The sequence below is a fragment of the Pseudopipra pipra genome, chromosome W, assembly GCF_036250125.1.
Source record: "Pseudopipra pipra isolate bDixPip1 chromosome W, bDixPip1.hap1, whole genome shotgun sequence".
Taxonomy (NCBI): domain Eukaryota; kingdom Metazoa; phylum Chordata; class Aves; order Passeriformes; family Pipridae; genus Pseudopipra; species Pseudopipra pipra.
Genome location: NC_087580.1, coordinates 31,716,882 through 31,728,309, shown reverse-complemented (window position 1 = coordinate 31,728,309; position 11,428 = coordinate 31,716,882). Strand labels below are relative to the sequence as shown.

The 11,428-nt window shown below is 53.3% G+C and overlaps 1 protein-coding gene across 1 annotated transcript; it reads right to left on the bottom strand.

The window, feature by feature from the left end:
* Nucleotides 1-7,362: 7,362 nt before the first annotated feature.
* LOC135405400 (olfactory receptor 14J1-like) lies at nucleotides 7,363-8,610 on the bottom strand. Its single transcript, XM_064640095.1, has one exon. The coding sequence runs from the start codon at nucleotides 8,555-8,557 to the stop codon at nucleotides 7,583-7,585; it is 975 nt and encodes a 324-aa protein (XP_064496165.1). The 5' UTR covers nucleotides 8,558-8,610; the 3' UTR covers nucleotides 7,363-7,582.
* Nucleotides 8,611-11,428: the final 2,818 nt, after the last annotated feature.

The window sequence follows — 11,428 nt, the reverse complement described above, 5'->3', positions numbered from 1 at the left end:
CACAAAGCCTTTTCCACGTGCCTCCCTCACCTGGCTGTGGTCTCCTTGTTTGTCAGCACTGCCACGTTTGCCCACCTGAAGACCCCCTCCATCTCCTCCCCATCCCTGGACCTGATGGTGGCAGTTCTGTACATGGTGGTGCCTCCAGCACTGAACCCCCTCATCTACAGCCTCAGGAACCAGGAGCTCAGGGAAGCCATAAGGAAAATGATGACTGGATGTTTTTTTAAGAAGCAATAAACTGCATCTTTTCTCCTGCAGAACACTCATTGTATAACACATGTTGGGCCCAGCCTGCCTTCTAAAGCTATTGATAGTTTTTGGGGTGGAGGGGCTTTCCTTTTTTTCCCCTCTGTTCATGTCATTAACACTGAAATTTTATTCTTCATCCCATATAATTCACTCTCTACCTCTTTTTTTCACCCACAAAATATACAAATCAGAAATCATGCTTTGTGTGCATTTAAACAAAATAAAAGTTTGTGCAAAAAGGTATTTGTCAAACATCCTCCCTGTTTTAGTTTGTACATGAGGAATCACAATCTCTGAGTGTAAGCAAGGACACAAATGCTTTTTTTCCAGATTCTTCCTCCAAAACCTCCCCTGAAGCTGGAGGGCATTTCCATGTTTGCAGATGTAGAGAGGAAAAGAGTCCCAGCACTGCCAGGGAGCACCAGAACTGGGTCTGTTCAGAGCTGCTCTCTTTGGACTCCCACTCTCTCCTTTCCTGTCCGTGCCCAAGGCCTGAGTGCTCTGGCAGCTCAGTCACTGTCCTGCTGTGGGTCAGGCCTGTGAGCACAGGCAGGGACAGGCCCTGGGCACTGCTGGGACAGGGCTGGGCTCCACAACAGCAGTTCCAGCAGCAAAGGGGTTCCCCTCCAGGCACTTCCTGAGGGCTGAGGTCTTTTCCCAACACTGCTATGGAGAAGAAGTCCAAGGAACAGACTCTCCAAAGTCTTGTTGCTTTGCTTGTTTCTCCATGGAGACAGTGCAGTGAGGTCAGGGACCCACTGGGACTGCAGGGAGTGAGGGCTGGTTCACATGTTGTGTGTTGGTGGCTGATGGCCAGTGGAGGTGACAAATGATCTCCAAGTCACCTGCCTGGGGCTCTGCAGCTTGTGAGGGCTCTGATGGCAGGTGAGGACTTGTCTGTAGGAACTCAGGAAGTGCAGGAGAGCACAGAGGATCTGCAGGGACAGCCCGTCCCATCCAGTCAGCAGGGAATGGAGCCCTGGAGCAGAATCCTGCCCAGGGTGGAGTCACCAGAGATCAAGTCCTAAATCTCCCTGTGAACTGGTAAAGGAGAGTTCTGCAACCCCAGGGGACGCAGCAGGAACAGAGAAAGGACTCTGGCCAGTGACTCGTCTGACCCACAGTGAACTCCCCTTGTGCCTCCCCAGTTCAGGGGGGGCTGTACCAGAGCCAGGGGTGGGCTTTCCAGGAGGGTGTCCTGAAGAACTCTCCAGCCCCCAGGCTGCATGGAGTGGAGCCCTGCCCTGCTCTTTGTGCCATTGGAAACAGCCCATGGTCCTGCCCAGCCTTGTTCTTGGCTACTGAGCCTCCCAGGACTATGGCAGAGGGTGGAGAGGAGTGATCCCCATCCTGCTGGGTCTGCTCCCCACCCTGACCAGCATGGCCAGTGCAGGGTCAGCCCAGGGTGCCACAGCCCCTCCCTGTGCAGAGCAGCACCTCCAGCTCAGGGCCCTGCAGGGATCCCAGGCTGGGATCTGCAACTGGCCAAGGCAGCCTGGACACACTGACCTGGGCAAAGGGATGTCCCTGGAGAAGAGCAAGGCAGCATTTCTGGGCCTGCAGAGAGGAATCCCTGACACAGAGACACCTCTCTCTGCAGCCCCCCCTGGGGACAGGCTGCTCTGTCCCTGGGCCAGGACTCTGGGCTGGGCTGGGCAGAGGGGCTGGCACTGAGGGGCACAGTCAGGCTGTGCTGGGCATCTCCTGGAGGTGACACCAGAGCTCCTGCAGTTTCCATGACCTCCATTTCCTCCTGCCATGCTGAGTGTCCAGCCCCTGAGCTGATGGGGATGCTGAGACTCCTCTCTGTGCCCCAGGAGCTGCTGTGCCCTTCAGAGGGGCTGGGGCTGTGTGGGGAGTGCCCAGAGCTCTGCAGCACCCTGGGCTAGGCACTGCTGTGGGGCCAGACCAGACTGGGGTGCTCCACCAGTTGACCTCTCTAATGAAACCACTTCTAGTTTTCTCCTGAATAACCATGAGAATACGTGTTGTGTCCTGTACACTAAACTGAAACTATGGGACATTGAAAAGGTTTTGGTGTCAGGGATATTGAGAAGTCTGGGCAGTGTCACTGGGAGACCTGTCCCAAACACTTTGAAAGGCCAGAACCAGCCCAGAGCTTCCTGAGGCCTTGGCAAAAGCAGACATGGAAGCAGTCTGCAAACAGGGCAGCAAGGAGGGTTGGCAGAGTTCCAGACTGCTCAGGCTCAGCAGGGAAGGGGATAGGGCAAGTCCTCCTGCAGTCATTGCCAGGCATGGGAAGGACAAGGTAGGGATTGCAGAACCCCTGTGGGAGGGAATAGAAGGGGATGTTGTGTGCCCAGACTGTTTCAAGGCCTTTGACATGGTCTCCTGTGGTCTCCTTAGAGCCGGACTGGTGACAGCTGGACTGGACAAGGGAAACATGTGTTGAGTGGGAAGCTGAATGACTGATGAGGGTCAAAAATCATGGCACAAATTCATCTTGGCAGCAATTCCCAGGTGACATCCATCAGGGACCAGCCCTTGACCATTCCTATGGAACATCTCTATTATGTCTCTGGGTGATGGGATGAAATGCACTTTCCACTCCTTTGTGGATGAGGCCAAGTTGCAGCGAGTCTGTGAGAAACCTCGTCTAGTTAATGGTGACTTGTACAAAAAATGTGGTCAAGATGACTGAGTTGGAGAAACTTGTCCTGCCATCAGGTGCCCAGCAAGGCCCAAGACAATGAAGAAAAAACTCATGGGTCAGAGGAAAGGAAAATCAAAAGGAGGGAAAAAGACCAAACACAACCAAACCAAACCCAAACAAACACAGAATGACAGAATATGCTGAGGTGGAAGGGACCCACAAGGATCATCCAGTCCAACCCAACTCTTCCATTGCCATCTGCCCCCACCCCAGCAGGCTCTGGAGCAAAGCACGGCTGAGGTCCAGCACAGCTCTGCTCTGACACAAAGAACCTGCAGTCAGGGACAGGAAGAGGACAAAGTCTTGTTTGACCAGCCTGAGGAATAATGGGCTCAATGACCTCCTCTATTCCTGGGCACTTGAATGACCCTGTGGATCAGGTTTGGTAGTAGGGAGGGGGCTGCAGGTTCCCCTTAGGGAAGAGGAGATCAAGAGCTGACTCTGTGTCAGAGAGAGCCAGTTTCAGGTGGCTCCAAAATGGACCAGCCAGTGCCCAAAGCTGAGCCAAAAATCAGTTCCAGAGGCACCTCTGTGATAACCCTATGGAAAAAGGATAAAATCCAGGGTGCTGTAACCCAGAGAAGAGTGAGAGAAATGGGGGAGAAACAACCCTGCAGGCACCAAAGGGAGTGGAGAAGAAGGAGGAGTGAGAGAGCCTTGGTGGGCACCTGGCAGCCAAAAGCCAACCCCCAGCCCTGAGAGCCACAGCTCAGCCCAGCACAAAAGCTCCTTTAGGTCTGGAGGTTCTTTGCAGCAGCTTTTTAGCAGAGCTGCCAGCTGGGCCATCAAAGGGGATGCTCAGCTGGATCTGAAACCTGTGGGATCCTTGTCAGCCTTGGCTCTGTAGGATAAGAAAGAACCATAGAATCCTAAATAGTTAGAACAGGGACACATTCATCTAGATTAGGTTGCTCACAGCCCTTTCTAACCTGGCCTTAAGTGTTTCCAAGGGTGGGACTTCTATCACCTCTCCGGGTGACCTGTGTCAGTGTTTCATCACCTTCAGTGTAAAAAAGTTCTTCCTCATATCTAGTTCAAATCTGCTCTTTTTTAGCTGAAAACCATTATCACTTGTCTTATTACAACTAAGTCTGTCCCCATCCTTCTTATATGTATGATCTCAGGAGCTCCTGACAAGCCTTGACCAAACCAGATGAAGAGCCCCTGGACTAGACCAGGGGTGTGGTGAAGTGTCCCTGGGCTGGACCAGGTGCTCCTGGATGATACAGGTGGGAACAATCCAGAGTGGAACAGCTGGGGAACACAGGATAATCAGTCATCCCATGAAAGCCTTGGAATATTCCCTGCCTGAATCGTGACCCAAATTGAACAGTTTGGATACAATTCCCAAATAGTTTGGAAACTCCAGTCATTCCTGACACCAGGATGGAAATTCAGCAGATCACTAAAGCCAGTCACCTTGTGAACCCACACCCAGCAGTGCTGAGGGAGGCCCTGGCAGCTCCCCAGCACCTCCCTCTCAGTGGGACACCTCTGGCAGCCTCTCCCAGCTCGGGAACCCTCCAGTTTGCAACACTCCAAAGACCGGCGCTGGTGCCCAGGACAATTCTGATCCCCCTCAACAAACACTCCTCCAGCTGTGACCCTTGTCTGTTGGCAAACACAAAGGGATTTGGGGGAGTGTTTCCCTGACAACAAGGAGAATTTGGGAGAGGGACCTTTACACAGCCAGCTATTGATGTGTCCACACATCTCTGCCTGGGTGTGGGTGTGAATTGACTGTGGGGTGAATGTTTTTCTTGGGAATCTATAATTCAGTCATTGTTAAAATTGTGGCAAATGCTATTGAATCACTTGATAACTGTAAAAGTGGTCAGTAATTAAATGCTACTAAACTCTTTTGCCCCCTTATCTTTGTGTCCAAATCCTTTGCACCCTGATCATCTTGCATCCCAAGGCTCTGTGTAACTCATTCTCTTTCATCAAAAAATATATATTTTTTGTGACGTCCACTTTAAAATTGTTCTCTATAGCTAAACTACAAAACAACTCCCATTAGTTGTTGACGTCTTGAAGACAACTAAAGAAAGAAAAATAATTTGTTTTTCAGTGTTTTAATGGGTCCCACAGTGTGTTTGGAGCTGCATCAGCTGTCAGTCCAAGATGGGCCATGTCAGAACTGGTGAGGTTGGGGGGTGAGGAGCAAGGTTGATCATCCAGGGTCAGTGTGGATCTCCTGAGGAGACACTCAGCATCAAGATCACTTGGAGAACACCTCTATCACCTCTCCTCTGAACTAAAATATATCCATTCTTTGATTTCAAAAAAAAGTACAAATTCTGAAGACTTGTTTTGAAATTGCCTTGAAGACAATTAAAGGAAGACAAAGAGATCCTGAGGGATTTCTGCATTTTAATGAGCCCCACGGTGTGTTTGCAGCCCAGCCCATGATCCTGAGGTACTGAGAGAAGATTGAAGCAGCTGCTGAAGAAGTCAGAAGCCAAACTCCAAGTGCCTTGAAGCATTGCTGGGCCCCACTGAGGGCAGGCACTGCCAAAGCCTCCCCAGGGACTCCTTGGAGCAGCTCCTTGGAGGCCAGGAGTGCAGGCAGACAAAGGCTCTGGGCAGGCCCCTGCAATGCTGAGCAAAGCCTGCCTTGGTTTTGTGGAGCACAAAGGCCAAGGCCTGAGCCCCAGGCCCTGGCCCAGCAGATCCTGTCCCTCCCGGCTGGCTCAGGGCTGTTTGGGGGGCACTGGGATGGGAGGGGGAGGAACAACAAAGGCCCAAAACTGGGCAACCCCTGCCAGGCTCCTGAGGGAGGGGCGAGGCAGAAACCAAGTGCAGAACCTGCCAGGCAAGTTGGTTGTGGTGGCCTGAGTGGCAGAGGCAGCTGCCAGAGGCAAGGGGACAAAGGCCTGGGTGCCTTTGGGCCTTGCAGCCCTGCCAGAGCCCTTGGCCATCTCTCCTGCAGGCTGTCCTGCCCTGGCCCTGCTGCTGCTCTGGCCTTGCAGGCTGCACACACCCCTCCTGCTTTCCCACCCCCTCCCAGCAGCATTTCTAGACCCTCCCTGATGTCTCTGCACCAGCTCTGGCTGTTGCCCTGTGCAGAGCTGAGCAGATCCAGGTCACCTCCCATTCCTCTGCCAACCCCCTGGGCCTGCTCTGGGCCCTCCAGGTCCTTGCCCTGCTCCCAAGGGCTGTAGGGGTGCTGAATGGTCAGGGTTTGGGGTTTGGAGCTCAGGGTGGGGATTAGGCAGAACTTTGGGAGGTTTGTTGTTCTGCTGGCAGTTCATGATTAGGGGAAGAGCTTTTTGGGCTGGATCAGGATTAAAGCTTGGCTTTTCATACTGGTAATACAGGTTTGGGAATGGGATGGGCACTGGAGTACAAATAAGAGTCTGGAGTTCTTGGTTTGGGCTTTTTCTGGCTTGAAATTAGAGCAGTGGATTCCTTTCCATGGGAGGGGTAGCACTTTTAGGTAGTTTTGGGGCTTCAGGTTACAAAGAGAGTAAAGGCCTACCAGGAGTATTTGCACAATCAGTGTTTCAGCACCCTCAGCATTACCTGAACCTGGTTTTACCTCAACAAAATCCTTCCTCTCTGTTGATCAAGCCCCTCTTTCCTTCCCCAATTTTCCTTCCCTTTTGTCCCAGTTCCTCCTAACCTCCTCAGAACTTTCATCAGGATGGGCTCAGCTTTGTGATAACACGGTGCAACCTCATGGAATCAAGGAGCCACTGTGAAACTGCAGAACCTCATGGAATTATGGGGCCATTGTGACACTGGGGAAACCCATGGAATCAAGAGGCCACTGGGACACTCCAGGGCCCCATGGAGCCAAAGGAACCCAGAGACAGTGGGCAACCATTTGAAATAAAGGGGCCATTGTGACACTGCGGAAACCCATGGAATCAGGCCATTGTGGCACTGCAGGGCCTCTTGGAAACAAAGAAACCCTGGGCCACAGTGGAATTTCATGGAATCAAGAGGCCATTGTGACACTGGGGAACCTCATGGAACAAAAGGAATCCAGGGACTTCTTCTCGATACCAGTGTTGGGAAAAGACCTCAGCCCTCAGGAAGTGCCTGGAGGGGAACCCCTTTGCTGCTGGAACTGCTGTTGTGGAGCTCAGCCCTGTCCCAGCAGTGCCCAGGGCCTGTCCCTGCCTGTGCTCACAGGGCTGACCCACAGCAGGACAGTGACTGAGCTGCCAGAGCACTCAGGCCTTGGGCACGGACAGGAAAGAAGAGGGTGGGAGTGCAAAGAGAACAGCTCTGAACAGACCCAGTTCTGGTGCTCCCTGGCAGTGCTGGGACTCTTTTCCCCTCCACATCTGCAAACATGGAAATGTCCTCCAGCTTCAGGCGAAGTCTTGAGGAAGAATCTGGAAAAAAGCATTTGTGTCCTTTCTTACACTCAGAGATTGTGATTCCTCATGTACAAACTAACACAGGGAGGATGTTTGACAAATATCTTTCTGCACAAACTTTTATTTTGTTTAAATGCACACAAAGCATGATTCCTGATTTGTATATTTTGTGGGTCAAAAAGAAAAAAGAGATAGACAGTGAATTCTATATGGGATGAAGAATAAAATTTCAGTGTTAATGACATGAACAGAAGTAAAAAAACAGGAAAATCCCCACCGCAACCACTATTAAAAGCTTTAGAAGGCAGGCTGGGCCAAAAATGAGTTATACAAGGAGTGTTCTGCAGAAGAAAAGATAGACTTTATTGCTTCTCAAAAAACATGTAGTCATCATTTTCCTTATGGCATCCCTGAGCTCCTGGTTCCTCAGGCTGTAGATGAGGGGGTTCAGTGCTGGAGGAACCACTGAGTACAGAACTGACACCATGAGATCCAGGGATGGGGAGGAGATGGAGGGGGGCTTCAGGTAGGCAAATGTGCCAGTGCTGATAAACAGGGAGACCACAGCCAGGTGAGGGAGGCAGGTGGAAAAGGCTTTGTGCCTTCCCTGCTGAGAGGGGATCCTCAGCACAGCCCTGAAGATCTGCACATAGGAGAAAACAATGAAAATGAAACAACTAAATGATAAACTGGCAGTAACCCCAATGAGCCCAAGTTCCCTGAGGTAGCCTGAGTGTGAGCAGGAGAGCTTGAGGATGTGTGGGAGTTCACAGAAGAACTGGCCCAGGGCATTGCCCTGGCACAGGGGCAGGGAAAATGTACTGGCTGTGTGCAGCAGAGAATTGAGAAAGCCAGTGGCCCAGGCAGCTGCTGCCATGTGGGCACAAGCTCTGCTGCCCAGGAGGGTCCCGTAGTGCAGGGGTTTGCAGATGGCAACGTAGCGGTCGTAGCACATGATGGTGAGGAGATAATACTCAGCTAAGATGAAGAGGAAAAAGAAAAAGAGCTGTGCAGCACATCCCATGTAGGAGATGGTTTTGGTGTCCCAGAGGGAATTGTGCATGGCTTTGGGGACAGTGGTGCAGATGCAGCCCAGGTCTGTGAGGGAGAGGTTGAGCAGGAAGAAGCCCATGGGGGTGTGCAGGTGGTGGTCACAGGCTACGGCGCTGAGGATGAGGCCGTTGGCCAGGAGGGCAGCCAGGGAGATGGCCAGGAAGAGCCAGAAGTGCAGGAGCTGCAGCTCCCGCCTGTCTGCAAACGCCAGGAGGAGGAACTGGGTGAGGGAGCTGCTGTTGGACATTTGCTGTTCCTTAGCACAGGGTCTGTTCAAAAAAGGAAAGGACAGGGAACAGTTAAGACGGAGCTCTGTGAAAAAGCCACTCCCTTTCTAAAATAAATCGATGTGTCAAATGTCACCAAATGCACTGCCAAGGAGTCAGGTTTGCTCTGCTCCAGGGGGACATGGAATTTTTTGGTAGAGCGCTCTCACACACAAGGACTATCAGATGTAAAAGACCTTGAATACAGAAGTTCCACCTCTACACTCATAACTCAGAAGAACTGGGGCTGCAGAGAAGAAGCTTAGTCTGAAGTTAGAATAATTGTACCTGTGCTTTTATTTTTACCATCACACCTGAGGAAGGTTCTTTTCCATTGCAGGAATCCTCATTGCTATGGCCCAGCACACAGTGCCCAGCAGAGCTGCAGGGAAGGGCCCCAGAGCTGCCTGAATGCCCCCGCTCCCAGGCCTTGGGAGCACTTGCCCCCCACTCCCTGCCCAGGGCTCTGCTGCCTGGAGCTGTCCCTGCCAGCAGCTGCTTCCCTGGGCCCAGGGCTGGGCCCTGGCAGTGCTGCCAGAGCCCAGCCCAGCCCTGGGGGCTCAGCTCTGCCCTGCAGAGCCCTCCCAGCAGCACAGGGCACTGCCCAGGGGCATCTCTGGCTGGGCAGGCTCTGATGGCAATGTCAGAGCAACCCTGAGGAGGCTGGAAAAGTGACACTGATGCATCTATTAGACAGTTTTGATGTCTGATACTCTCAGGTTCAATCCCCTCTAATCTAACAGAGTTCAAGTTTCAGTGTCTCCTCCTGTGCTCAGAGATTGATTTCTCTGTCACAGTCAGCACCCAGAAAACTCAGAGTATAACACTGAAAGAACTGGTTCCTTCTCTTTAATACCCCCTGTCTGTCTGTGCCTCTTGCAAATACCTTCTGGGAAATTTCCTGCTTAGATCTGGAGCTGTGACCAGCCCTCATCCCTGCAGCACACTTTGGAGATCAGAAGGACTCTGCTCTGCTCTGCCCTCCCAGGAGTTGTTCCTTCCCCACAGCCCTTCTCCCCCAGCCCCGTGGCAGCTCCTTGGCCGGGCTGAGAGCTGACCCTGGCAGGCAGCAGAGTCCCTGCCCCAGCACACAGAGCCCTGGGGGCAGGACCCTGCTCTGCACCACAGCCCTGGGCACCCCTGGCTGCACCCCCACCTTCCCACCCCACAGCCAGCCCTGGCACAGGGAACCTTCTGGCCCTGGGCCTCTGATGGGGCAGCAGCAAGTCCTGCTCTGCAGCAGCTTCTCCTGCTGCACCCCAGCAAATCCAGCAGAGCCATCCTGACAGCTCCTGCCACTGCTGCCATTTGGCAGCTGGGAGAGGCACTTGCAGGAACTCACCTGCACTGCTCTGCAACCACAGCCTGACCGTGGCAAAGGGCTGGCAAGGTTCCTGCCCTGAGCAGCTCTGCCCTGTCCTCCCAGCCCAGGATCCCTTGAACCTCCTGCTCCCTTCTCCTCTCTGCCCTTGCTGCCTGCAGCTCCTGCCCTGCTCTGCCATATGGCCACTTCCCCTGCACTGCAGCAACTGGGAGAGTCCTGCTGAAAGATCCTAGAAGCTGTGGGATGTGGCAGCTTTAGGAGATCCCTCCAGGAAGGTAGGTTGAACTTTCCTACAACCAGAGAAATCTTCATTCAAATGCTGGGAAGGTTTCTCCTGTAGTGAGAGCTCAGTCACCTCCCAGCCCAGGCTGCCTCTCATCTCTCTGCCTTCTCTCCTGTGCCCTGGGTGCTGCAGGCAGTGCCCTCAGCCCTGCTGGGCTGTGCAGAGGAGCTGCTCACCAGCAGAGCTGTCTCTTTGAAGCTCTTCTTGCTTGCCAGGAGCTCCCTGTGTGCCAGGAGCCTGGCCCAGCTCAGCAGCACAGCAACAGCCCCAGGCAGCCCTTGCTCTGCCCCTCTGGGCTCCCTCCAGCTGTCCCTGGGGCTCCAGGGGAACCTGCTGGCACACAGCTGAAGGAAATAATGATGTGCCTTCTCTCACTTGGGCACACACACTTCTTTCAGCACTGTCATTTCTCCAAACACACACAGAGTTCAAGAGTCCCCTTTTCATGTCCCATCATTAGACAGGAAACCCAGACAGTGCCCAGGAGGGATCTCCTTCACCTGCACTGAAGGAAGGGACTCAGCTGAGTCAACAGAAGTGTCTCCTTGTGGCTCTGCAGACCTGGGGCCAGAAGGACACTCAGCTCCCTCCACAACCCCCATGGGCTGGGATTCCTCCTGCCCCACTTCAGTGGGCCCAAAACAGGCCCCTGCAGGTGACTCCTTGTCCCAGCTCCCATGGCAATGAAGGAAGACCAAAGCCAGGAGTGACCTGCTGGGACACAAACCCCTGGTTCCTTCTGAGGGGCCAGAGGTGACTGAGATTCCTGCTGGGAACTGCAGTCTCCAATGCAGCAGTTCCTAGGGACAGGGCAGCAGCTGTGGGATCTTCTTGGAGGCTGCTGGGACATTGCTTTGGCCAACTTCAGTGGCAGAAGGTGCCCACATGTAGGACAGGGGAACCTGTCACTGTTCCTTCTGTCCAGGGCAGCCCCTAGAGGTGTTCAGGTGACCAAATGGAGTCAGGTGGCACAGGGAGAGAGGTCTCTCTCCTGTTCTTTAGCAGGGTATTTTCTACATGTCCTCGGAGTACAGTGGCAGTTGTCTCCTGGACATCCCTTCACTGCTGAACCTAATTGAGGGCAGCAGAGCCTAGATTGAACAGCCAAAGAGGGGCCTGTAGTGCCAGGGGAGGTGCCAGGGCTCTGCAGCACAAGTGCAGCAGCTGCCATGGACAGCACAGGGCCTGTGCAGGGACCCCGTCCCCATTCCCAGCAGTTGTGTGACAGGCACCACCCAGGGCTTC